Consider the following 27761-nt stretch of genomic DNA (forward strand, 5'->3'; position numbering starts at 1 on the left):
AACCTTTTTCATAAACAAGTAGGGAACGCCACAAAAGATTTGACAAAGTAATGTGGATAGAATTTAGGCCCACCTGATGCAGAAACTCGGTTGAGCCGAGACCTGGCAGGTTTGTTTAACAAAATATAACAAATGACAAAATGTTTTCTCAGGCATGTGATAACGTTACCTAGAAGTGTGATGTATAATACATGGAGCCATGAGAATATGAGCATCTTGAATGGCTCATGTTTGAGAATTGTTGTAGTGATGCTGTGACAGTGACTCGCATGTTGTTTCCTGCAGTGTTTGCCAGCAGGTAATCTCTATCGTACTGAAAGTGCAGTGGATTATAAATAACCCACTGTTGTTCTGAATCAGCCCGAGAGCTCTAATCTTGTCATTGCTCTCTCCAGCTCAAAGTGGCTGTGAAGCTGGCTGTGCAGCTCTTAGTGGTAGAGCCACATAATAAAGGATGGTTTCAGTGCTTGACTTTAAATATTGTGCCAGTCAAGGAGGATGAACCATAAAGTTTCAAATAGTTCTTTTGCTCTTATTTTCATCCTGTTCTCAGACGTGTCTTACGCTGTTAACTTCGACTATATGAAGTTATGGATTTGTTGTATTGATTCTGTTGTATTGTTAAAGAATGTTTTTGTAGTCTAAATATTTTTGCATGTAATTAGCTGCCTGATTTACAAGGTCTGGATGGAGTGTTCACCCTTTCCCTACACTGAACAGGCTGTTACCTTGAAATCCCCTGCACTATGATCAAAAAAAGCTAAAACTTGAGTCATACAGATGAGAAGGATTTCAAGTATGATGACATGCTTGAATAATTATTTAAACTTATAATATTAGTTATGTTTAGTGTATAAAATGTACATCCATGTGTATTGGGATGTCATTGTGTATTGGAAGAGTGTCTGAAACCTTCATTTCCTTATGAGGGAACTGGGCAGTAACTGTCTTCGGCTTTAGGCACAGCAGATGGTCTCTCTGTCAATGTCGGCCAGTAAAGTTTAGCTGCCATGCTCTAAATCAGTGGTTGTCAACCAGGAGGCCTCAGCAGACTTGGTGGGCACAAGATGACAAGATGAAATATTCTAGCTTAGTATAATAAAAAATGTGACGAGCATCATATTTTTTTATTTACATTTGTCCCCACAAAAACTGTTATTTTTGCTAAAGAACATAAGGTTCTTGAAACTGCTGAAAATAATAACAGTTTATTATTTCAATCACTCCGATGTTTAAATATATATATATATATATATATATATATATATATATATATATATATATATATATATATATATATATATATATATATATATATATATTATTATTATTATTATTATTATTATTATTATTATTATTATTATTATTATTATTCGTCATTACACGAGAGGAAACCAATGGACACATCTGACCTCTGCGATTGTTGTCTTTGACAACAGAGCACCTTGAAGTGACAGGTTACCCCGCATACTTTGAGCGCGAGAAAGACCGCGGTGTAATTCAGTCATACAGAGTAATTGTGGACGTAAGGAGAAAGTCCACAGACGGTGTTGCGCTGGAGTGGAATACGGTTATCAGAGTCCCTCACTCACTCACTCACTCTCTTGCGCGCCCGCGGCTCTCAGAGGAAGTGCTGCTTGTGCTGAAGGAACGGCTGGGAGCGCAACATACACGGACGCAGCGCGAGCGAGGACACCACGCGCAAAGAGGTGCACCTGTAATCCACGCTGCTCACGCGCCGATGTACGGATAGTGTGAGAGCATCCAGAAGAGATATTCGACACCACGCGCATACCCATGCTTGGGATTTGGCTTTCTTTTTCTTCGCTAATGCAAAAGGAAATATGCAGCGAAGCCTCACACTGCTCTGCACCAGTTTTCTGGGATTGTGCCTCGGTTCCAGTTTTCCAAGTAATATCAACATAGGTGAGTGAATGACAAAAGTGAAGAAATGGAGTGTAGAGTGATGCGTTATGAATAATATTAAAAATAAAAATAAGAAAAGAGGAAAAGAGGCGTAATTATGGATATAGTAATTTCACTTGTGTTACCAGAAATCTGCCTAGGTGGTTTTAATGTATTGTGGGATTTTTCTTCCACCACAGGAGGGTTATTCCCAACCGAATCACACGAATATGAAGTGTTTCGGTTTGCGCTCTCGCATCACCAGGATATCCCTAAACTGGTACCTCAAGTGGATATGGTCAAAATGGGAAATAGCTTCTCCATGACATATGCTTGTGAGTACAATCTGTTTTTACAGTGTAGAGATAAATGTGTGTGGTGAATGTCTTCGCACTGCAGCTGCTGTACGCGTCTATCTGTTGCTCTGATGGCTGAATAATAAAGTGAGGAATTCTGGATGGGAAAGTTTTTGTCTGGCTGTTGCGCATACCTCGGACGATAAAATCGATCTTATTTGTATTTGTAATATAATTGACATCAAATGTGGCGCTTTTTGATTGCATTAGTGATATGTGGTTCACAAGCGCAGAAAGTGCTGGGTTCAGACGCATAAATGCGTGTGAATGCGCTTTACGCCTGGAATACATCGTTGATCAGTAACCTAATTATCAAACACATTTTTGCAAGACATTTTTTCTTAATTTCGTTTCACTACCGTGCGTGCAATTAATCTCAATTATGCGTCATACGCGCATGCTTTATTGCTGATACATCACGAAGCCATTCTATTGTGTTCATAATGCTGATCATTTGAATTAATAACGGTTTTGTGTAACATTTCGGGGGTCAGATTTTTTGGGTCACAGGTTATTTTATTATTTAATAGATTGTCAAATATTTTTGTTTCTGGTCTCAAAGCGCGCAACGCGTGGCAGCTTCCGTTGAACAGAACACAGATCAAAAACAAGCGCTAATAGCCAATGAATTGATTAATCAATGACTTAAGCTCTTTAGGCTCATGTAGATGTCTAACAGGAACAATATAGTGAGGTTACAGACAGAGAGCGTGAAGTCAATTTTTTAGTCTGTGTCACTGATTTCCAACAAGGGGTATGGAACATTTATATTTTTGGTTTGCTAAAGATATAAAACAGAATTGTGACTTTTATTCATAAATAAAATCACCGTTAGGTCTTTTTTTCATATTTGCATGTAGAAATCCATCCAGAATTGTTTCCAATACTTCTGTTATTGATTATTTTATTAATCAATTAATGTAATAGCGGCCACTTCAAATAATGGTCCATTATAATATAATTTAAGAATAAGACATTTCTTGTTTAGTGGTGAGGGGATTCTTGAGCCTTACTCATGGGAGAAAAAAGGTTGGGACACACTGCTCTGTCTAACTTTTTTTTTTTTTTTTTAGTTTCTTTTTCTAACAAAAGCATCAAAGAATGTGGAAATATATATATTTATATATATATATATTTTTTTTAAATGTGACGCAAACTAGACACTTGAGTATGAAAATCAGTGTGAAGATGTCTTTCAGTTCTGTAGCATGTTTTAAATATTCTTTGTTCAGTAATACTACTGAGAGCACATCAAAGAAATGCACTTTAAATCTATGCATTCGTCTCCCCCGAGCTACCAATATTTCTTTTCTTGATGTGAATTTTGAGCTATGCATAGACCCTCCCACCTCATCCTCCCTTCATACTTTCAGTGTGTGTCAAGTCAGACCAGTCATCCATCAGCACTTTAAGCCTGCTCTCTGGTCTTGAGGAAAGATATGAAAAGATATTATAATGGAGTTCCAAATATTAATGCGGAGGTTTCCCAACAGTGTAATTAAACTCCATTCACTGATTCTGTCAGAGCTGGAGGTGTGCTGTGGGATTTTTAATAGCGTGAAGAGACAAATCAGTCCCTCTATGAATTTCATGGTGTTCTCTCAGGTGGAAAATGCATCATGCTCATTAGTCAATGATGTTCTTGCACTTTTTTCTTCACTGTCTTCTAGATAAGGCATGTGTGATTCACTGACCCATTATAAAGCTCGGTCATATTTAAACGCGCCAGCAGTTTGTCCAGGATAATCGAAGGTCTTTTGTATCACTCTGTGCTCCCGTCCTGATCTGTTGCGTAGTGAATGGGCAGCCCTTGCGCAGCGAGCTGTGAGAGGAGTGCTGTGAAGGCCCCGACTCTGTGTAATGCTGAATGGCCTCTTGTGCCAGGAACTGAATGTGTGTCCGGAGACGCCTGAGGAAACTTACCCTCAGCTGCTCCCTCTCTGTGTGGGCTCAATCCTTAGAGCAAACCATCCCCGTCAGCACCTGGCGGGCTGTACCAGAGGGGGTTGAGTACCCAGTATTGTTCTGGGGCAAAAGTTGAGCAAATAAGAAGTGCTGTGGGACCCAGGTAAGCACATTTTTATTGATAATTGGTAAGCGTTGTAAGAGCGCACTGAACCCTTATGTTCTGTTTGGGGCCTCTAAGACTTCAAGGCCTTAATAGCTCGTTTTAATAGGTTACACTGTACTATAAGGTTTATTTTGTTATAATTGGTTAACTACATTAGTAAATGAACAATGCACAGTACATTTGTTATACACTGTGAACTAACATGAACATGTATGTTTGTATTAAGTAATTTTAACAGGTTAAAAATGCTGTACAATATATAGCTTATATAGTTAGTTAATGTTAGTAAAAAGAAGAGTTGAAAATGAAAATTCGTCTCTTGTTCATCCTCGTTTCGTTTCAAACCTGAATTTATTTCTTCCATTAAGTACACAAGATGTTTTGAAGGGCTTATTTTTTGGTCACCATCATTCTTTAAAATATATAATTGGAAGTGATGATAATAACATGCTTAATCTCCATTTAATGTGTTATGTTACTAATATTTAGGGTCTTAGAGACCCTTGGAATAAAGCATGAATAAATGCAGTTAATTTAGTTGTATTGTGTTGATATTTAGTGTGTTTTGGTTGCATTTATGAAAAGTGCACATGTACTTTGTGGTAAAACAGTGGACTTAAGTGGGATTTTATTTTGTAAGAGGATCTTATTAAAATTTTACATTTAATTGTTAATGCTAAATATTTGAGGTTTCTGTATATAGAATCACAATCAATCTCAACAGAACCTGAGGGCTCAGTCTAGCTTTTGTGGTTTTAAGTTGTGTGTGCTACTATTGTTCATTAATGCACTGTATGAAACATAGCATCAGTTGAAAACAATAACTACTGATTTCCCAAAGCCATGTTTGATTTAATGTCTGCTGCACTCTTATTACTTTAAGTAACTCTTATTACTTTAAGTAAATGTAGATATCCTCTATGTAGAGATTAATATTATGCAGATGCCTGATAGTAAACAAATAATTTAAAAAAGATGAATCATAAACCGTTTTTTTTTTTTTTTTCACTCTCTCACCTTCCAGGTATAGACACGTTTTAGCTTTCAATTTCAGAAGAATGCATCTCTATAAAGGTGTAATGCAGTTTATTCAATGACCCCCAGCCGTCTCGCTGACATTTGAAGTCCTCTCAGCTGATGGTAGATTCCTTTTTTTGATCCGTGAACAGAATTAGAGCTGATCAATAGCCAAACCCCATGCAAAGACTCTACAATCAATACAAGATGTTCACCTGTTCCTTCATGCAAAGACTCAAGGGCCCACTTAAAGATCTATAGGAGAGTGTGCATTCATAGACCTCCAAGAAAGAAAGACTTCAGGCCAGAAGAATATTAGCATGCTTCAAAAAAATAAAAAAAATAAATATAGAGTGAAGCCTCATAATATAATACTCTAAATGAAACATCTGGGTTTTTTTCCCTGCTCTGCTACTGTTGAAGAGTAGTATGTGTGTGTGTTTCCCTTTATCATTTGTTTCACAATATCTAGTTTATACCTTCGCATCTGATGTGATTGCTCTTGGGAGACGGCTGTAAACATGTATCAGAGTATCTCAGAAAGCAGCAGCGGTTTCTGTCATAAGCCTGAAATGTCTTTCCGTGTTTCGCACTGAGAAGAAAATAATAACCCTCTGCAGCAAGTCTTTCTGCACGTAGAAATGCATACAGACAGCACGGTAGTTGATTTCTAGGATTGTGTCTGTTGGGGGAGTTTGCTCCATGGTGTTATTGTGTAACAGGAAACCGGAAGGGGGGAAGGGATCGCCCTCAGTCACCACATCTCCCGGAGCAACAAGACCTCAAAATCCTGAATGAATGAATGATCTGGAAGGGATTGCCTGAAGCCAGACATTCAGTTAAAGCGCCAAGAGGTTCAGTTCCTAAATTTCCTTTGCAGAAAAGGTCTGAACAATCAAGAAAAATCACTAAATAAACATAAGTTCTGATTGGATGAGCCACGCTGCACACCTGTGACCAAACATCAGTAGTATTGCTTGGCAATTGTAAACAACCTACAGTTAATCACTAAATCACTCCAATTATAATCAGTGCACTACAACAGAATCTCTAGTAGCTGACATTTCTTCAGTCACATGGCACTGAAATTGTGTAAACACACCTTGTCAGCTTCTATGTTGCGTATGCATTATGTATCTTAACAGTCACATATGGAGGAAAATGTGATGATTACATTTTTTGGCATATTTTTGAATGATATTAATGATTTTATTCATCAAGCATGCATTAAAATGACAAGTGAAGACTTTTTAAATGTTAAAAAGATTTATATTTCAAATAAAAGTTTCTATTCATCAACGAATTTTGAAAAAAAAAACATTTCAACATTGGTAATAATAAGAAAAGTTTTTTTGAGCAACAAATTGGCATATTAGAATGCTCATAGAAGGTTCATGTGACACCGAAGACTGGTGTTAACACTGTTGAAAATGCATCTTTACATCACAGAAATAAAATAGATTTAGTAAACCGTGATTTTAAACTGTCATAATACTTTACAAATGTTAATAATATTGTTCACTGCATTTTTAATAAAATACATACAGCCACATACACACTGTACATACTGTACATGCTTGGTGAGCATAAGGGAACTCTTTAAGAAACTTAATGAAATCTTACCAACCTCGAACTTCTGATCTCTTGTATTTAAACATTTATCAGAAATTGTGAATTAGATGGAACCAGTGCCAGTCCGGATCTTCATCTCGAACGGTTAATTGTGAATTTTGCCCTGAAGCAAACACTAATGCAAACACCATCCCATGACGTCCCATGGCAGCTCTGGAAATCAGCAGTTTGGGAAAATGCAATGCAGTTTAATGTATTTTGGGAATTCACAACAATAATCGGGAGGTAATTAAGGCCAGTGTGTGGTGGATTTATATATGTTGGCTTTGTATCTCTGGTTTACTGTAACTGTTGGTTTTTGTGAGAACTGTGAGAAAGGATCCAGCGAGGGATGTACTTCTCAATGAGGCAAAGACAAGAGCTGTCATGTTCAGTCTGAGAGTCGAACAGAGACTCCCTTGTCTCGCACAGTCCTTTACATTAATGAGAGACAAAGAGAGCATCTCGTCTTCTCCCATCTGTCTTCTCTTCCTCAGAAACATGACAACTGTTATCGTCCTGTTTTTTTATTTTATTTTTTATATAGAACAAAGAATTTAAAGGTGGTAAAACACTAAGGGAAGCTTTTGATTTTTGAGCTGAAAATGACAAATACAAGAATCAGTATAACAGACTGAAGCATGAATTCAGGATGAGACAGTCTTGCCTTGACATTGTTATCTAGTGCAAGAGACTCCACTGTCCCCCATACCATCATATATTGCCATTTTAAATAGTGGAAGCAGTCCAATTATGCTTCATTAGGAGTATGGCCCATATAGCCTGAGCTTCCTGTCTTAATGAGGACACATGTGTCTGTCTTGGCTGACATCACAATAGAGAATTTAAGAATGTTTTTTTAATTGTGATCTCTATAGTTTTTAGTGCTTGTGTAGATCTAATCATAGGCTGTATTATCCATGTTAGGAAAATGTTTTATGATATGGTAAATCTGTCTCAGGTATATATAAATATATAAATCTTACCACCCATAAAACCATGAACATTTGCATTCTTCCAGTGATCTGGATGCAAAACTGCACTTAAAACACTTTGATTGACTAGCACTGCTATTGGTCTTATGCTACCGCTACCGAATTCATTTTAGCTGAATTGTGAGCTAACTGTCTGAATTGAACATGATGAAAGAGAGAAAGTCTTGGCTGCCAAGAAATAATAAACTGACCGCACACCTTTCTATTTCTATTGCTTCCTCAGAAGTACAAAAAGAATCAAAATGGAATCAGAACCAATGTTCTTGGTTCCAATACTTACTAAGATATGTGTTTGTGGGTCAGGCTGCTGTCTCTTTTAAGATGTCTTGTAAATGGTCTGGTTTTCTCAGTGATCAGCATAATTAGCTAGGGTTCCTGTACACTAGTGAAAGACAAAGAAAGATACCACCCCTCTCTGAAGACGGCATCTGCATCTTTTATTCTTTGCAACTCTGCTTAAGCACAAGAGCTCATACGTGAAACTGTTGCCCGTCTGAGGGTTGTGCTTTTGTCCTGTCCGTGATGTCGAGGACACATACTGAGCCCAGCGGCCACAGGCTCACAGCACTATTAACACTCTTTGAAAGTGTGACCTTTTTGTTCATCCCCTGCACACCAAGACTGAGTGTCAAGTTTTCTGGTCAGCCTGCCCTAACACTCTTCTGGCCTACTTAGTGCTCTGATCCTTGAGTTTAATATCCATCCGTAAGTACGAGAGGAAGGGTTCTCAGCTGGGAACTTATTATTGTGCTCACATGCATTAAGGGTCATGTGTGTGTGTGTGACAGAGAGAGAGAGAGAGAGAGAGAGCTTGAGAGAGATATATCAAATATGCTGTCTAAATGTAGAGAGCTGCCGAATATGCCGCAAAACATTGGAATAACATTTTATCAATCAATACCACTACTTGGAAAAGTAACTTTTTGCTGGAATAGCTGCAATTTTGAAAGAAGACGAGCTACTGTCATGTTACTGAAAAATATAGTTAAGTAAGTAAGGAAGTGTTTTTTTAATTAGTTGCTTCACATCACAGTCTGAGATCAACATCCTTAGTAGTTTCTAAAATAAAATGCATATCAAACAGACAATTATGCATAAGCTTTTGGTTTACTTTTTTGTTTGTTTTGTTTTAAGATATCACTTTTCATATGCACCTCTAATACTCAAAGAAATTTACAGCATTTGTAATGTCAAGTCATATACAAACCCGATTCCAAAAAAAGTTTGGACACTGTACAAATTGTGAATAAAAACAGAATGCAATGATGTGGAAGTTTCAAATTTTAAGATTTTATTCAGAATACAACATAGATGATATATCAAATGTTTAAACTGAAAAAATGTATCATTTTAAGGAAAAAATAAGTTGATTTTAAATTTCATGGCATCAACACATCTCAAAAAAGTTGGGACAAGGCCATGTTTACCATTGTGTGGCATCCCCTCTTCTTTTTATAACAGTCTGCAAACGTCTGGGGACTGAGGAGACAAGTTGCTCAAGTTTAGGAATAGGAATGTTGTCCCATTCTTGTCTAATACAGGCTTTTAGTGGCTCAACTGTCTTAGGTCTTCTTTGTCACATCTTCCTCTTTATGATGTACCAAATGTTTTCTATGGGTGAAAGATCTGGACTGCAAGCTGGACATTTAAGTACCTGGATCTTTCTACACAGCCATGATGTTGTAATTGATGCAGTATGTGGTCTGGCATTGTCATGTTGGAAAATGCAAGGTCTTCCCTGAAAGAGACGACGTCTGGATGGGAGCATATGTTGTTCTAGAATTTGGATATACCTTTCAGCATTGATGGTACCTTTCAAGATGTGTAAGCTGCCAATGCCACTCACACTCATGCAACCCCATACCATCAGAGATGCAGGCTTCTGAACGGAGCGCTGATAACAACTTGAGTTGTCCTTGTCCTCTTTAGTCCGGATGACATGGCGTCCCAGTTTTCCAAAAATAACTTCAAATTTTGATTTGTCTGACCACAGAACAGTTTTCCACTTTGCCACAGTCCACCATTTTAAATGAGACTTGGCCCATATATATATATATATATATATATATATATATATATATATATATATATATATATATATATATATATATATATATATATATATATAAATTAATACTTAAAATACTTAACAATTATGCATTACATTGATTAAAACTGATGATAAATGCATTTATAATGTTACCATAGATTTCAACTTTAAATAAATGTTGCTCTTTTGAAAAACATTTTCATCAAAGAATCCTGAAAAAAAGCATATATTTCCACAAAAAATCCAAAACAGTTTTCACCATTGATAATAATAATAAACGTTTAATAATAAACTTGAGGATCAAATTGGCATATTTGGGATCATGTTTCCCTGAAGACTGGAGTAATGGCTGCTGAAAACTCAGCTTTGCATCACATGAATAATTTGAGCACTGATTGGTTGGATACATGCTGGTTTGGCCACACAGTTGTGCCACCCAGTATGTGTGCCGGCCCGTCACATTTGCCACTGAGGTGGATTTTCTTCTCTTCCATATTTATGTGATTCACAATCTCATGCTCAGGTTGTGCAGGTGACTCATTCTGAAGAAGTGAACTCTCATTTGACAAGAGCAGTGGTCTCTGCACCAAAGGGCTTCCACCCACCCAACACTGCATCACTTTTGCTGCACTGAGCGCTATTTGTGGCCCTTAGTATGAAGGACCTGTAACTCTAAATACCACTATCATTAAAGGCATCACAGTGTGGTTATTGTCATGCTGTTTTGAACACAACTTAATGTAAACAGAGACGATATGTACTGGACAGACAGACTTCATAGACCTGTAAGGAGAAGGTTGTTAGAAATCGATCAAATGTGTTTGTGTGGCTTTTAAATAATGCTTTAGGGCCACAGCACAGTAACTCTTGATGTCAACCATCAGCCAGGACAATTGAGTTGTTTTTATGAAACGACACAAACATCACACTGAAGCACTGAAACTGTCAATATTTGATTCTCTTTTATTGCATCAGACATGATAGACAAAATGAGATGCAGTACTTGGGCTATTTGTTATATTTGGGTAAAAAAAAAAACTGTCTTTCTGAGGTCGCCGCTGGCTTTCTCTAAATTGGTTTGTTCTCCTGTTGCAGTGATAACAGTTGTTTCAGCCCTCAGAGGCCTTGTCAGCTGACCGGTTTAGAACATGACTGCCTTTACACAACAAAAAGATTTCTCATATAGATTCATATATTATTTATTTATTAATAAGTGTTATTATTGTTATCATTATTATATTTGAATAAATACAATATATATAAAAAAATATATACAGTCTTGAGGATGTCGATTCCTTTTCAAACAAAAGCATTCTGACATTTGTAAGCCATCAGCCATTGTGTCTGAATAGAAGCATCACAGGACATGAGCAAACAATGAGCACATGCAAATGATGACAAGCCCGGTGAATGTGATTTCACCAATTATTACATTCTTGTTGACCCTGGAACAACATTCTAATCAACCGATCAAAATTGAGATTGAGAATGTCAGTTTTAGGTTTACAATCAGGATTAGGTGCTTCTACACCCTTGTTAATCAGCTATCATTTCCCTCTGATTTTAGGAATAAATTATGAGTAAGGTTAGGCTTAGGGGTGGGTATTGGGTTAAGTCTGTATTTTTGGACAGTAATGTTGATCCAGGATCAACAAAACGTGTTGCTCCAGGAACATGTCTCACTTGACAAAATCACAGCGACTGAGAAGCCCTGTCTTATGTTGTCATAGCATGCACATACTGTATTTGTAAAGGTCGAATTCCTTGGAAATAACACATTATGTATAGCTGACCTGGAACTGTCCACTTAGGGCATATATACTATACAGCAGGATACAGGAGTGATTATTACTATATGTTCCCTTGAGCGCCCACAGCCATACGCTTCACTGTGTAGACTAATGACGTGTAACTCCCGTCAATGACTATGGACAAGTTTATGTGTGTTCTTATGTGCGTGTGTGTGTGTGTGTGTGAGAGAGAGAGAGAGAGAGAGAGAGAGAGAGAGAGAGAGAGGGTGAAAAAGGTCTTATGCTTTTCTGTGTGTAATTACTCTGGTGATATTTGCAGATGCTTGTGTGTAGTGAGAGTGAGATTGCTGAATTATTTTAAAAGTGTATGTGTGTGTGTGTGTGTTTTATATTTAGACTGTGAGGCATGTAGCTTGTGTGTGTATGTTAGAGTGTGCCGAAGGATATGATGTGTTTATACAGAGGACTGGAGGCCAAAAGAGCGAGCAGAGCACCTCATTAAAGCATTGGATGTGGATGGAAGAGGTGGAGCTTGGTGTCCTTTAAAATTCAGCCCACTGCACAGTTATTCAAATAATCCATACACCGACATGTTATCGGGCATCAACATAGACCAAATAACAACATATGAAAGGGCACACAGGCTCCACAAATAATCCACAGGTTTTCTGCTCATGATTGGAGGGGAGGAGAATAGAGAAACAGTGAGTGAGAGAAACAGATTGAGAAGGAAATGGCTATTTAGTCTCTACCTGCGACTGCTCTCAGACTGCAGTTTGAAGCGGTTTACTCCATGGTGCTGCATGGTAAGAACCTCTCAAACACACTGTCACTTAAATAGACTGGCCCCACACATATTAGGTGGAACTGATGTAATTTAGCATGAGCAAAAACAGAAATGCTGGAAAGCCAGTTCAGCAGCACAGCTACAACAAATATACTGTTTCTTCATGTTTGTCAATTGATTTTATAAGTAGAAATCTCTCATTTCTTCTGTGGAACACAAAAGAAGAACATTAGCAGGATGTTCATGTCATTCATCTTTTGTTTACAATACTGTTCATATTCATTTTAAATGTAGTTTCAGTTAGACTAAAGCAGTATTTTTTTATTTATTTTGGAAATGTCATGTAAACACTTTTGTGCAGTTTAAATCATTCTAGTCCATTTTCTGTAAAGTCAGACTTACAGATCTGAATAAAGTGACTGTCGCTCTGATTCATTCACTGTTATGTTTAGCATGTCTACACTTGGTCTCTGCTGTGCGCATACTTTAAAAGACAGAAGTGACATTGTCTTGGACAGACAGCTGAAGACTAGTTCCATTGTGCAAAAAAAAAAAAACCTTCTGTAGTTTCAGTATAGTTGTGTGTGTAAACACCTTGTTGTCAGTGGTGTTTTGAAATTAAATGTACTTAAATTATGATACATTTTCTTTATTTAGAAATTATAATTTTTTAGTTGAAAGGGCATTGTCAAACGAGCCTGTCCTCCAACAAAAAATGACCATACAGGTAGTTTGTGAAAGCACCTTATTGTGACCTATATTTAAGGTTTAAAGTTAAGTGCCCTATAGCGAGTGTAAAAACAATGACAGTATCGTGTTGCGTCTGTCATCATGAAAAGACATATACCGTCATTACCAATCAAAATGCGCATTTATTTAAAAATGCGGGACATTTCACAGCAATCTCACAGTAATTTGTACATATTGTAAAAGGTGGCTTATTTGCTCAAATGACCACACCTAACCCCACCCCTAAACCTACCTCTCACAGAAATCATGGAAAATTATAATTTATAGAGCATATACATTTTATGAGCATGAGCGTTCTTTGGGATCAAACCAATGATCGCATGATTACTTATAACCGTATAATGCAATACTCCACCAACTGAATTGCACCCGAACCCGAATTGCAGCACAAATAAAAGAACACAAAACATTAATATGAAAACATCCTGGTGTGGATAGGGGCACAGCTCTAATGGGTCGTATTTCAGGGATTTGGACAAACGACCTATACGAGCGTATTGGTTGGAGGACAGGTTGTGTCAAACATAGGTTTTTAGTTTATGCAAGTTAAAGCTATAAATTTCCACATGATTTTCTATGTAAAACAGTGAAAGGATATTATTTAGAAATCCTTGCGTGACACATCCCATATATACATTGCATTTTCTCATTTGTTGTTTTTTCATGACCACAGAAAAGCTGAACGTTCAATACAGTCATCAGTCATCCCCGCCGAGGGTCTGGTAGGGCCAAACAGACCTGTGGAGATCTGTTTGTGAGATAGTGCCAGGATGGCCAGATGCTGCCAGGATTTTTAGCATGGCCAGAGAGCACAGGTTTGCCAGAGGTGTTCACATAGTGTTTTACGCCTCTACTCAGGCTAACACAAACCACTGCAGGCGGCCAATGTGTTCCTGTCATTAGAGGGTCGGATGACACGGCCATGTGCTTTCTGTCAGGACGAACTTTTCAGAACAGGGAAGCAGATGTGAGTGAGAGAGAGCGGCACACTTCCAATCTGCTTCCACATTATCACACACGTAGGAAGTGGCGGCGGCCGTTTGGCAAATGGATTCCATTGAAATTTTTGTAATTGTGTTTCTGATTAAAAACTCAATGTGTTTGTTATGTTGTTATTCTTACTTGGAATCCTTTAGTAGGACATTTATTTTACTACTTTTGAAATGACAAATCACAGCTGTCCTTAATATTTTTTCCAATAATAAAGTTTTATCTAAAGTTAGTGAAGAGCTTGAGATTAAATAAACAAACTAATAAATTACCTAAACTAGTGAGCTATGCTACATGCACTTTAACAAGTGGTTTGAACTGAAATGTGTGTTGGCAGTGTGTGTACACAAACCATAAAAATCCACCCAGTGTTTTTTTCTACTTAAATCTTTACCCCCTTCTCAAATGGAGACAATCTCAGATGCCTGTCTTTGTGACGTCAGATGGACAGGCCCCTCCCATGATAGCTTGATTGATATAACGTTTCAACACAGACTGGTTTCTTACCTTAGACCCGCCCTGAGTGAGCTGTCATCATCAGTCTGCCATTGTTTCACCGCTGGAGCAGATGTAGACAAGAATGTCTCTTAATGTCTCCGAAGGAAATACACCCCCGATCTACCTAAATGCGTTTATGTTCACGCAAATAATTTTTGATCCAGATTCATCTACAATGGGAGTATAAAGTTTTTTAACTAATATTTGCAAATCTTCTTTCTTAATTATGTGCTGATTAGCAAGTTTCACAATGAATGCGGCTAAAGTAAACAGTCCTTCAGAGAGCAGTTCAGGAACAGAGGGGCGGGGTCAGCAGAGCTCATTAACATTTAAAGGAAAATGTTACAAAATGGCTTGCTCTGAAAGGAGCCTGTTTTTAATAGGCTTAAAAGGGTGATTTTTACACTGACATCGAGAAATGTTTACCAAACTATGTTACAGACCTTTCATTAAGTCCTGGTGGACAAGACCACAGGAAACAGATGATTCTTCTGCACAATCTGACTTTGCTGCAGCCTGGAATTGAACTACTGGTTTCGTCTGGTCAGAGGAGAACTGGCCCCCCAACTGAGCCTGGTTTCTCCCAAGGTTTTTTTCTCCATTCTGTCACCGATGGAGTTTCGGTTCCTTGCCGCTGTCGCCTCTGGCTTGCTTAGTTGGGGTCACTTCATCTAAAGCGATTATCATTGACTTGATTGCAAATAAATGCACAGACACTATTTAACTGAACAGAGATGACATCACTGAATTCAATGATGAACTGCCTTCACTATCATTTTGCATTATTGAGACACTGTTTCCCAAATGAATGTTGTTCAGTGCTTTGACGCAATGTATTTTGTTTAAAGCACTATATAAATAAAGGTGATTGATTGATTGATTGATTGATTAAGACCCTAAAGAATTATATCAACTTGGAAAATGGGCATCCGATGAACCCTTTAAGAGAGTTTATTTTCTAATAGTTCACATTGCCGTTCAAAAGTTAGCAGTCATTTTTTCTCTTTTTCTAAAATAAATTTTATTAATAATATGATTCAATTGATCAAAAGTGACAGACTGTTACATTATTTAAAAAAATATATTATTTTTTATTTAAAGGGGGGGTGAAATGCTATTTAATGCATACTGAGTTTTTTATACTATTCAAGAGTTGGATTCCCATGCTAAACATGGACAAAGTTTCAAAAATTAAGTTGTACGTTTGAAGGTTTGTCACAAGTTTTTGAAAGTTTTTTTCGAGTATGGGTCTGTGTGACGTTAAATGGAGCGGAATTTCCTTATATGGGTCCAAACGGCACTTCTGCCGGAAGAGCACGCGCTCCCGTATAGCACAAGCACTGAGAACACAGACATTCACTGATCAGAGCGAGAGCGTCGCGAAATGTCCCAAAAGAAGTGTGTTTTTGGTTGCGAGGGCAAGACAACCCTGCACAGATTACCAAAAAAAAAAAAAAACATTAAGGGACCAGTGGATGGAGTTTATTTTTACAGAGCATCGACGGAGTTGTGCAAGTGTTTTTGTTTGTTCCCTGCATTTCGAAGATGCTTGTTTTACAAACAAGGCCCAGTTTGACGTCGGATTTGCTTATCGTTTATTTCTTAAGGATGATGCAATCCCAACGAAAAAGGGTAACGATCATGTGTTGGAACCACAGGCGGTGAGTAAAACTGCTTCAAATATCTCTGTGTTGTCAACTTAGCTATCGGCGCGTAAGCACATCAAGTAAACCTTGTACACCTTTAAAAAAAAAAAAGACGACATAAAGGGGAACTTAGTCATTTTCCAAAACCGCTAAGCAAATATACACAGTTTAAATACATACCACATAGAGACGTCCTGCTGTAGTTATTGCTGCTGCTGCTCTCGTTCAGTTTCAGCCTCGGGATCTGATTCTGGAACATAAATAAACGGCTGAATCTGACTGTTAGCCATGGTTTGATTTGGATGATGGTTTTTTTTCCTCACGGTAATGTCACAACTTCCAAACGCTCGTAACGCAAAAGCCTACTCGCGCTCGTGATTCTTTAGCTCCGCCCACACGTCATGCCTCCAGACGCTCGTGTTTTTCCGAAAAAAATCGGCCCAGACTATTTTTCTCTTATAAATATAATAAAACTAAAGACTTTTTGGAGATATGAAGGATGCAGTACTACTCTATAGGTACTCAAGATTAACAGGAGATTGAGTGAAAGCGAGCATTTCACCCCCCCCCCCCCTTAAATGCAGCTTATAAATCATTTATAATCGCGATGTATTTTTTCCACAGAAATATTAAGCAGTGTAACTTTTTTCAACAATGATAATAAAAAGAAACCAAATCAGCATATTAGAATGATTTTTGAAGGATCATGTGACACTGAAGACTGCAGTAATGATGCTGAAAATTCAGCTTTTCCATCACAGGAATAAATTGCACTTGAAAATAAATTTAAATAGAAAACAGTTATTGTAAACTGTAGTAATATGTCATATTACTGTTTCCAAATAAATGCAGCCTTGGTGAGCATAAGAGACTTTACAAAACAGTACAAAATTGTATGACCCCCAAATAAAATGAAAAAAAAACACAGGAAATGGTGTGTAGAAAAAGAGTGAAAGAATCAGTAAAGGAGTGTGACTCACACTCGCATCTCTCTCAAGTACATCAGTGTGACTATCTCAGATAGCATTGCGAGTTTAAAACCCCATGAGTGAGGCACTAAAACTCTGTTCAGTCAGCCAGTATATCGCTGCAATTAATGTTAAGTCATTTCCAATGAAGCCATGTGCCAAACGATATCAAATAAAGGTAATGAATATGTTCTGCTGATGCCTGTTGCCAGGAACCCAGTTCAACAATATGTTGTAGATGAATGAGTGCAGGTTATTAACAATGTATGAATTGACAAAAAAAAAAGTATGTGAAATCATTCAAGACAAGCACATATGGTATGGTGAGGATGTCAATTCAATGTGCCATATGCCTTCGGTAATAGCTAACACAGAGGGATGCAGTCCCCCACCTTCCTTTCCCTTTTCACTTTCACTCTCTCTCTCTGTCTCTCCGGGTCCACAAAGCTCAGCCCAGACAGAATTAATGTGCAAGTCATCAGTCACAGAGGAAGCAGAGCCATGTGATAAGAACACCCCCAATATTACCTCAGAGCTCACGACAGCGTCTGTTATAGACGTGTCACACTCATTATTGCTTGGCACCAAGTGTGTGACTTTTATATACAGTGCCTGTGTTAAATATCACCTTCACTTTATAATATCTAATTTGCTTGTTTATTTCATGGTATGTGACTTCAGATTGAGACTGTATCTATATATCTGACAGATGAAGTGTTTATGTTTCAGTCGGATGTTGAAATGAGTCATAGTGCATGTGATGAAGGCCAGTGGTCACAGACACGCACACACACAAAAACACACATGCTGGAGATGCTGGCACACTGCACTGCTTATGGGCTGTTGCATTGTGGGGCAGGCAGTTTGGGTGATGGCCATGCCTATTGCTCCTGCTCCCCCTGTGCCCCTCAGGCGGCCCCTGCTGGGATTTGGGCCTTGGGCAGCGAACAGACTGCAACTTCAATCTGTTTAGTTGCAGAGACTGAAACGTGAGGCCCGGAGCCGCAGTGAAAAATAACCTCGGCCAGGGCAAAGATAGCAACAGCAGAGTATGATACAGCATTAAAATACACAGGGAAACCTGGTTCAAAACAGATTGAGGCCATTTTGCCACCAACAGAGAGAGGAAAAGATATTCAACATTCAAAGCAGCTGAGATAGAAAAGCGCCCTGCTGTTTGGTAAATTTCAGCGAGACCCGTTGTGCGCATTGATTATCTGGCCCTTCAGAAACTTCATCCACACCATTTCCAGTCCAGTGATGCATATAGAAACATTTACTAATTGCTTCTCGGAAGTGAATAATAAAGCCAGCGCGATGCTAACAATGCGACGAAAATGATGTCTGTGTTGTAAATCGTGTTCTGTTGTCTTCTCCAGTCTGTTCGCAGTTCTCCAAAGGAGTGTACGCCATCATCGGCGTGTACGACAGGAAGACTGTCAACATGTTGATGTCGTTCTGCGGTGCACTACACGTCTGCTTTGTGACGCCCAGCTTCCCCATGGAAAACTCCAACCAGTTTGTCATCCAGCTGAGACCCGAACTGCAGGATGCCCTGGTGGGCGTAATCGAGCACTACAAGTGGTCCAAGTTTGTCTACATGTACAGCTCGGACTCTGGTGAGACCTGCTTTTAAGATCTTATTATTTGGATTCCGGGGGGTGGAGAGGGGGTTATTAAGAATGAATTGCGCCCACTAATAGCGATGTTTATTTGCATATTTTTATTTGATTATATTTTGGATTTTGAATTGACCTTTTTTCACACAGTTTAAGGTGATTAGTAGTCATCATTTTTAGGGTTCTTGGCATCAAAAAGTTTCAAAACCCTTCACGTGAATAAAACGTCTCTCTAAATCTTTCTTTAAAAGTGCTCTAAAAGGGGTATTTTATATCAATCTTAATTTGAATAGAACTGAGGTGTCTTTGAAGCACATGAAAATGTAAATACTCATAGTGTAGTGCTGTAGTGATACATGTAGCACTTGGTTGAAATGGATTTGGGGGGCTTAGTGAATAAGATACAGGTTTTTGTGCTGGAAAAATTTTGAATTGCACTGAATGCACTGAATTCACCCATTCGAATTCTCTTTTGAATGTGGCTGGTTGGTTTTCTGAGAGCCAGTATTTACCACCACATTGCTGGTGTGCACATTGAGTCAGCTTTTGTTCCTGGTTTGTGAACATGTTGGTGTGTAACGACAGATATAGATATGACTCATGAGAGAGCAGCCTGCTTTGGTGTTGCTGAGATGAACAATAGTGTTCTGATCTAAGTGGATGCATGCACTTGGAGCTCATTTGTGCATCTTTCTCCATGGAGATCTGCCAGAATGAAACCGTTGTGCCAGAGTAAAATGTATCTAGCTGAAGGCCAGGGAAAAAAAAAATTATAATTCCAAATCACCCCCACACATGGTTTTATTGTTATTTTAAGAAGGGTCCAAAATGTACTTGCCTGCCACACAGGCCAGGGCTGATGAATTAAGAACATTAACCAACCAATAAATATTTCATTCAAGCCATGAATCTAGGTTTTGTTTTATTATTATTATAAAAAATGTCAGTTTGGGAAAGGTTCAGTTGTTTTTCCTAAAAGGAATAGTTTGCCTAAAAATGCGAAAACTAAATAAATAAACAATCATTTAATTCACTTACCGTATCATTCCAAACCTGTATTTTCTTTTTCTTTTTTTTTTATACAATGAAAGGCAATTGGGTCCAATGTTGTTTTCCCCCAGCATTCATGAAAATAATTAATTTAGTATAAAAAATAAATTTATACAGGTTTGGAAGGTCATAAAAGTGTGCAAATAATGACAGAATTCATAAGAAATGAACACTGACAAGCCAGCCATAATAATTTTGTTCCTCATATTTTTGTTTTGTTGACCTAATTTTTTGTGAAATAAATCCTGATGGAAAAGCTTCCAATTTGGTAAAAGTTCTTTGATAGACGGTTGTCATTTATTTAAATCATGCACATCTTTTACATCAGGGAGAGTTAAACTATTTTTCTACTTTGATTGAAATTAGACTGTCTAACTCATTTGATTTAAAAGATGTTGCAGTTCCTAAGACAGTTACCAGCCAAGTGGTGACTAACCCAATTTTTACTTGTGCTTGGCATTCACCGAGTGTTAATTTTGGACCCTGTTGCCATGTACCATCCCACAGCACAGTGATACAAGAATTTTTCATGCCTGACACTTCTTGCCTCAAAATAAATAGCTGAAATTCCCAGATCTGAAAAGTCACGGGCATCCGGCACTGCTTCCCAAGCAGGTAGAATCCGACACACCTGTCAGCACCAGGTGTACCCCCACCCCCCACCCCCCCGTAGCCAATCGGCTCCAGTGTCACCATAACGTGTCACCATCTGTCACAGACGTTCAGCTCAGCCGACCATGATACTGTAGGAGCATGATGCGATCTACATATTACAGGTCTTTTTTAAGAAATGTAGTACCCTTCAATGCTCCAGCTCTACGCACACAATAGGTTTGATGCCTGCCTATATGCACGCCATGGGTGTCTCGGTGATGGTTTCATCTTGTGGAAGTGCTGAGGGCTCTGGGTTAAGATTGTAGGATCATTAACTCTGTGACTGAGAGGAACCAAACCGCAGGAAGCCATATCACCAGCCTCTTGTTGCCTAGATACAGTGCTGCACTGTCTATGGGGTTATTTTAAGCCTTTTAAGGACATACGTGTGAGAGTGTTTGTAGCCCGTATGTGAACCCAGCCACGGCGTTAGCTTACTATGTGTATAAAATCAGTTCCTCCACTGTGTGCTGTTTTCCATGTTGGCGTAGTACTCCACCGGCGTCACACCACCCCAGATGAGTGAGAATGAGGCTAAGGAGAGACGTCTTCCCCCGCTGGCCCTGTTCTCTGTGTGCATCGTGAGCCATTTGTTGAGCCTGCTGGGAGTGAGAGCTCCTTAATGTCAAATCACCCTGCAGTCTTAAAGTGGTCCAGCTGTACTCACACTGAGTCAAGCAGGAAGCAACTCTGGCTCAGATGCAGAGGGGTCAAAGGGCAAGTGCACAAAACAGAGACGGACAGAAGCAGAGAAGGAAATCAATATTCCTTGCTTCTGCTGTGAATACGTGCTTTCTGTCCTTTGGAATCCAACTAGTTTTGACTTGTTTTTCAAACTACATTGTAAATATAATTTGCTGTATAGTTAGACTGCTTCAAGAACTTTTTGTGACCGTTTACTTACCATCACGTCTGTGCTTGACCCTCAAATGTCCCCTTTGCAGCTCCAAAAAGGTAACAAATGCATCATGTAAAGGGATGATTCACCCAAAAATGAAACATTATCCCATGATTTACTCACCCTAAAGCCATCCTATATGACTTTCTTCTTTTAGATGAACACAATCAGAGTTACATTAAAAAATGTCTTGGCTCTTCCAAGCTTTATAATGGCAGTGAATGGTGGTTGAGATTTTGAAGCAAAATAAAGTGCATCCATCCATCTTAAAAAGTGCTCCACACAGCTCTGGGGGATTAATAAAGAGTGTTAATAAAGTAAAAAGAGCGACTGAATTTATTCACCAAAACTTTGTGAAAACTGCTAAGAATAAAAATTGGCTAAGGGTCAAGCTGTTCTGTTTTTAGTTTTCACAGCAACTGCAATAAACTGAAGGAATTCCCAGAAATTACTTTTTTTGAGCAGCAGCAAAAACATTAAAAGAAATGTCTGTGTCTGGGACTGTATGCATTGCATTCTACAAAAAAGCCCTCTGAAACTTGCCACGATCCAAAGCTCTGTGACCTGTTGTCAGTCTAGCTAACCTGGGGTTAATTAGGCTAACCACTTCATGTCATCTACTCATTAAACTGACAGGTGAGGCACTGCAAAAAGATGGTCATTGTAACACTGGACACTATAGGTGACACTATGGAGCCATATGTTTTTAAGCCATTTTAAAGGTTTATTGTTACATTATCAGATAGAAAAATACACCGATTTGACCAGGAAATGTTAACCCAAACAGTTTTGTGTGAGTGAGAGACTGAAATAGAAATCATTATCACTGATTATCTTCCCCTGTGGTGGTTGTTTTTGCTTATACAGAATCATTGAGACCATGAATCCAAGAACTGAAACAGATTTGTCAATGATCCAGTTTTGTGAACTGGATCAATTAAAAAGATCTGACTCAAAATTTTAAAAAATTACACAAACTGAATGACACTGTCTCTCTCATGAACACTTGTTTACGATATCTTTGCATCCTTTTTGAAGCTTGAGTGTTTCTCAATTAATGGTTTTGGAATAATGTGAAGATGACTAAGCAATGATTGAATTTTTATTTTAAGGCAATTTTTTCCCTGACATGAAGGTTAAAGATAACAGATTTATGTTTTATTTTATTTGTCTTACATTTGACACTTATTTAAATGATGTTCAATTCTCAAAAAATTATCTTTGTTTTATTATACAGTGGTTAAGTAAGTGTTTAGTCCCTGTAGTGCACAAAAACATACACAGTTCTTGCACAGTTGCCGCTTCCTGTGATTTATTTTGTGGTCCATCCCACCCCATAAATGCAATATTTATTCCTGTTATTTCTGCTGTGGGATCCATTGGTTCCATAAATTATAAAGTGTGCATCCTTGTCATTGCTCTCCTTTTAATTACAGCTCATGCAACAGCTGTGTGGTGTTGCATTAAACAAAGACTGTAAAATTTGAGTGCACGCTTTTTTTACTTTGGGTGCTGTTCAAAACATAAAACAAACCTGAGTAAGTCCATTAAACATTTCATAAACAATTTCCCATATAAATGCTCACAGGAGAGTTGCTGTATTTATGTCTCTTTGTAGAGCCTGACAGAATTTACAGGAGGGTGTAGACTAGCAGGATTTTTTTTCCTTTTGTTTTTTTTTTTACAGGATAAACTTGGGCTTGTTCTGTGAAATACTCATGCAGCAAAAAGCATAGATGGCTCTGAAAGCAAGCAGTTGAGTGCTTGGAGAGGTTTTGATGAGTTTGGAGGAGCTGGCCATGGTGCTGAAGTACTGAGAACACAAGAAGCAAACTGCTCTCAGCGGAAACATAATAAGAGCAATCATGTACCTTTGTTGTCATGTCATGGATCATATGATCCTTGACAACTAATCGGTTCTTATGTGAAAGTTGAGGCTGGTGTTACGTCTGCTCCAAAAAGTTGGTAGTATTTTATTTTATTTTGTACATGAAAATATAGTCATGTTTATATTTTAGAAAGGGGGGGGGGGGGTTGGCTCTCCAGATGAGCATAGTGTTTAAGGGTCCTTGTAATTAAAAATGTTAAAAGCTGCTGTTTCAGAGTGTCATGCCATTAGTTTAGCAGCAGTACGAACACTTTCAGGGTGCTGGATGTTGCAGACAGTGAGGCAGCACTTTAGGTTTTGAGACAGATTGTGTCTTGTTGCAATAGCGTATTATTTTGAATCGGAGAGATTTTTGTTGGTGTCTAGGGAGAAAGCTGATTGGTCCCTCAGTGTTGCACACATGCATCCACCATCTTTGAATCCAATGCCAATATCAATGGCTTCACTAATCGAACCTCATTTCCTGTCTGTGAATAGTGTCGCTCTCATTCTCCAGTGTCTGTACCGTCCTGGAAGGTTTTACTGAATTCACAGCCAATAAAGTGGCATTCAGATGGTCAGAGGTGCCTGGAGATAACAGAGTGTCGATACTATAGTCCTCCAAGCTCCTGAGATGCTTCAGAATGTCTTTCTAATTAATTAACTTACCAGAATTTCATTATTCACACATTGCATTTCACAGAACATGTCATATTAATTAGTTCTTCCTCCATATACATATAAGTTAGCTTACTCAATATTTCAAATTAAATGCAGTTACTTTGTTTGTCTAGTTCAAAATAAAGATCTCAAGTTCTTTTAATCTGAAAAATTTAACATTTTGATGCAACTGATTACCTCAGCTTTTTGGAATTCTGCTTGCCTAATTTTGTTCATTTGTATTCTAGGACTGTCAGTTCTGCAGAAGGTTCTGGACACAGCAGCAGAGCATAACTGGCTGGTGACCTCCGTAAATGTTGAGACAATGACAGAAGCGTCCTTCCTCAAAGTGTTCCAGGACCTGGACAAAAGGAAGGAGGGCCAGATCATCATCGACTGTGAGCTGGAGAGACTCACCTCCATCCTGAAGAAGGTAATTGGCTCTCACCATTCTTATTATAGTCATACATGCTGTCTGGTGCTCCAAATTAATGAGGAATCAATTTTTGGATCCAAATTGTGATTCCTTGTTCTTTTCTCTAAATGTACTAAGACCACTTAAATTATCAAGACTAAAAGCTAGTCATAGCTACACAAACAGTCAGCTTTAATGTTGCTAATAACCATGTCATAATGAGTATATGTCAGTAATCATCTGAAGGCGTAGATGACTCAACTTAAAATGTAATTCAGATTTGGAATACTCTGTGAAGCCTGTGGCCACTCAAATCAGATGGAGTGGCCTATGCAGCAGGCCCCAAGATGCTCTCTTTCTCTCTCTCCCTCAAAAAGCGATAAGGACGGAGCAGATAAATAACACTGGGCTGACATTTGGGGTTGGCAACGGAGCCATAGTGACGCGTCACTTTCTCTGTCACCTCTCTCTGCTGCCTGGAGTAGGAGGAAGTGTCCTGTTACTGTAATTAATGAGAGCGTGCCTTTTCTTCCCTTTCTCTCCGTTCCTCTATTTCATGACTCAAAAAGAAGACCCTCGACAGGCCGTGTTGCGTTATTGATAGCACGGTGCCCACAGTTAAGGCTGTTGCATCATTTGGTGGCAATTTGCACAGCACGCCTAGACAAATTTTCCTCTCTGAAAGCAATCATCCATCATCATGCATCCACCAATCATACCATGAAACAACATTGGTGTCATTTCCTCCCACTTTGATTCACATGCTTTCACTAACACCAGGGGCCAGAGGGTTTAATTGAGGAAAAACTCAATGTGCATGTTTTTCATCACTCTCTAACCATGCAAGATGTTTGTGTGGAACGTTTTAGTAGGTACATTTAAAAGACTCCATAAAGTAGTTTGATAAACAGAAATGTACTTTCTTTTGAAATAGAAAGTAACAGCATGACTTCCCTAGTAAAAAAGTAACATATTTAAAAAACATTTATTTCATACTAAATGTAGTTCCAATCTGTTAGCATATTTACCGACATATCACTGGAGACCTCCTGATATAACAATGATAAATAAACTTTATTTGGAGAACTTTTTGTGCACAATGCACACTTCTTAATATTAAGCCTAAAATGTGTTTTATTGTCCCAATTGATGAGGACTGTATGATTTTATAATAATATTAGTCTTTAGATGCAGGATATTCAAAATGTGCCTAAAGTAACCTTGCAATAGTTCCATTTTAACACATTTAAATATACTTAAGTATATCTTTAGTTGGACTTCGGCACTACTTCCATGCAATTAAAGTGTATTAAGTTCTAAACCAGTTGCTCCAGTTTAGCAGATTGTAAGTATACCAGTTTAGTATACCAAAAGTACAAATGCAGGGTATTTTTATTAAGCAGAAGTATTAGTGTCTTTTTTCAGAGAGTCAACATTATTTTTGTTGAGTAAAACTATTAACTGTTAAAATATGTATCACATTAAACCTAAAATAAAATTAAATAGAAATATGAAAAACTTAAAATAACACCAGTAGCCATTAGTTTGTCACAGCCCAGGAAGTCTACGGTTTGCTTCTGGCTTCTTCTAATCGGTGGCATGTGGTATCACAAAGAGCTGACAGTTTCATTTGTTAAGTGCTTTTTATTGGAAAAATGTGTTTATACCCTTAGCAAGAGATGAAGTCATCATTATTTTTGGTCCTTTTTCCAGAATGTGCTGCTTTTACAAGTTTTTTTGTCAGCTTTTTGGAACATACTTTCATATTGGCTCAAAGATTTTACAGAAATGGACTAAAAGTGCCAAAATAAATTGATTTCATTCCTGTGTTCTGCATTAAAGGAAAAAGTCTGTCATCATCTACACATCCACATGTTGTTTATTTATTCTGTGAAACAAAAAATAAAATATTTTGAAAATGGTTGGTAAGGTTGGTGTTTTCCATTGTATAAAAAACAATCTTAAAAACATTCTTAAAATGTTTTATTTTTAATAGAAGAAAGGTTATACAGTTTTGGAACAGACTGACAGCAAGTTTTCATTTTTGGGTGAACTATGCCTCTTTATGTTGATCCCAGCATTGAAATACACAAGAAAACCAGAAAGCGTCCTTGTCAGTGGTGTTCACAGCCCTGGGCTGGCCTGCCGGATGAAATCTTACTGGGGTCACCATTAATAACTAATGTTACTGTCTGTTATGGCCACAGGCTATCACTATAAGCTTTCACAACTTCAGAAGTGTGTGAGAGAACAAATAGATACTCACATGCATACATTTTGGTTACAGAAGTATGCCTTCATGATCACTATGAACCCGGTTACTCCTGCACATCTCTAGTACATGCAGAGGATTTTCTTTAATAGAAGCCATTGAACAGCGTAACAGTTTGCTGGTGTCAAAGTCTATGGTAGCCATTGACACTGCACACAAAGCACTCACGTACATCCACACAAGTTCAAGCTGTGACCCTCGGCCAGTGTAGTGTACCAAACAGACTGAGAGCGCTGCTAATGTGTTCCTCCCCCATCAGTGTATGACTCATTGTTTTTCACCACTGTTGTACTCTCCACGCCTGCAGAGGCTTTGTTATCTCTATAGCCACACAAAAGAAAACCTGCATCATAAATCTTCATTCCTCTCCTCTTTGTAACATCTTCATTCTGAAACACCCTAAACTCAATGTAAAGATGAAAGCCCAGGAATGTAGTCATTTTATGGCGATTGGTGGGTGTACGCTTATAGAAAATGTGCCATTGTTGTTATGATTATTTAAAGGTTACATTTATGCACTTGGCAGATGCTTTTATCTAAAGATGACTTGCATTCATGCATTGACACCATTTCATTGAAATGAACAGTCTGAAGTAGGAAAATTGTGTAGTGTGTTTTTAGTTATTACAAATTTAGTTATTTACATATCCTTACTTTCACCAGTAAGAAAAGGAAAAGTAATCATGCACATTGACACACATTATGACTGCTGTGTAAGACAAAAACTTATTTGGAATTATGTGGAATAATACAGCAAATATTACAGTGTGATATATATGGTTTATTTGCCTAGATAAGGCTTTACAATGCACACCACAATTTATACTAACTGCTTTATACTAACTGTTTTTCACCTTCATTTGTTGGTCTATTTCAGATCATCGAGTTGGGGAAGAACGTGAAGAGCTACCACTACATACTAGCAAACCTG

General features: G+C 38.1%; 1 protein-coding gene across 1 annotated transcript; it reads left to right on the forward strand.

Moving 5' to 3' along the window:
- Window positions 1-1498: 1498 nt before the first annotated feature.
- On the forward strand, window positions 1499-27761 carry LOC113072596 (glutamate receptor 1-like; the record flags this gene model as incomplete). The annotated part of the gene is made up of 5 exons (XM_026245591.1): window positions 1499-1926; window positions 2106-2240; window positions 18775-19014; window positions 24392-24576; window positions 27708-27761. Coding segments are annotated over exons 1-5 (696 nt in total), but the record flags the coding sequence as incomplete, so codon positions are not given.

The sequence above is a fragment of the Carassius auratus genome, unplaced genomic scaffold, assembly GCF_003368295.1.
Source record: "Carassius auratus strain Wakin unplaced genomic scaffold, ASM336829v1 scaf_tig00009581, whole genome shotgun sequence".
In the NCBI taxonomy this organism is placed as follows: Eukaryota; Metazoa; Chordata; class Actinopteri; order Cypriniformes; family Cyprinidae; genus Carassius; species Carassius auratus.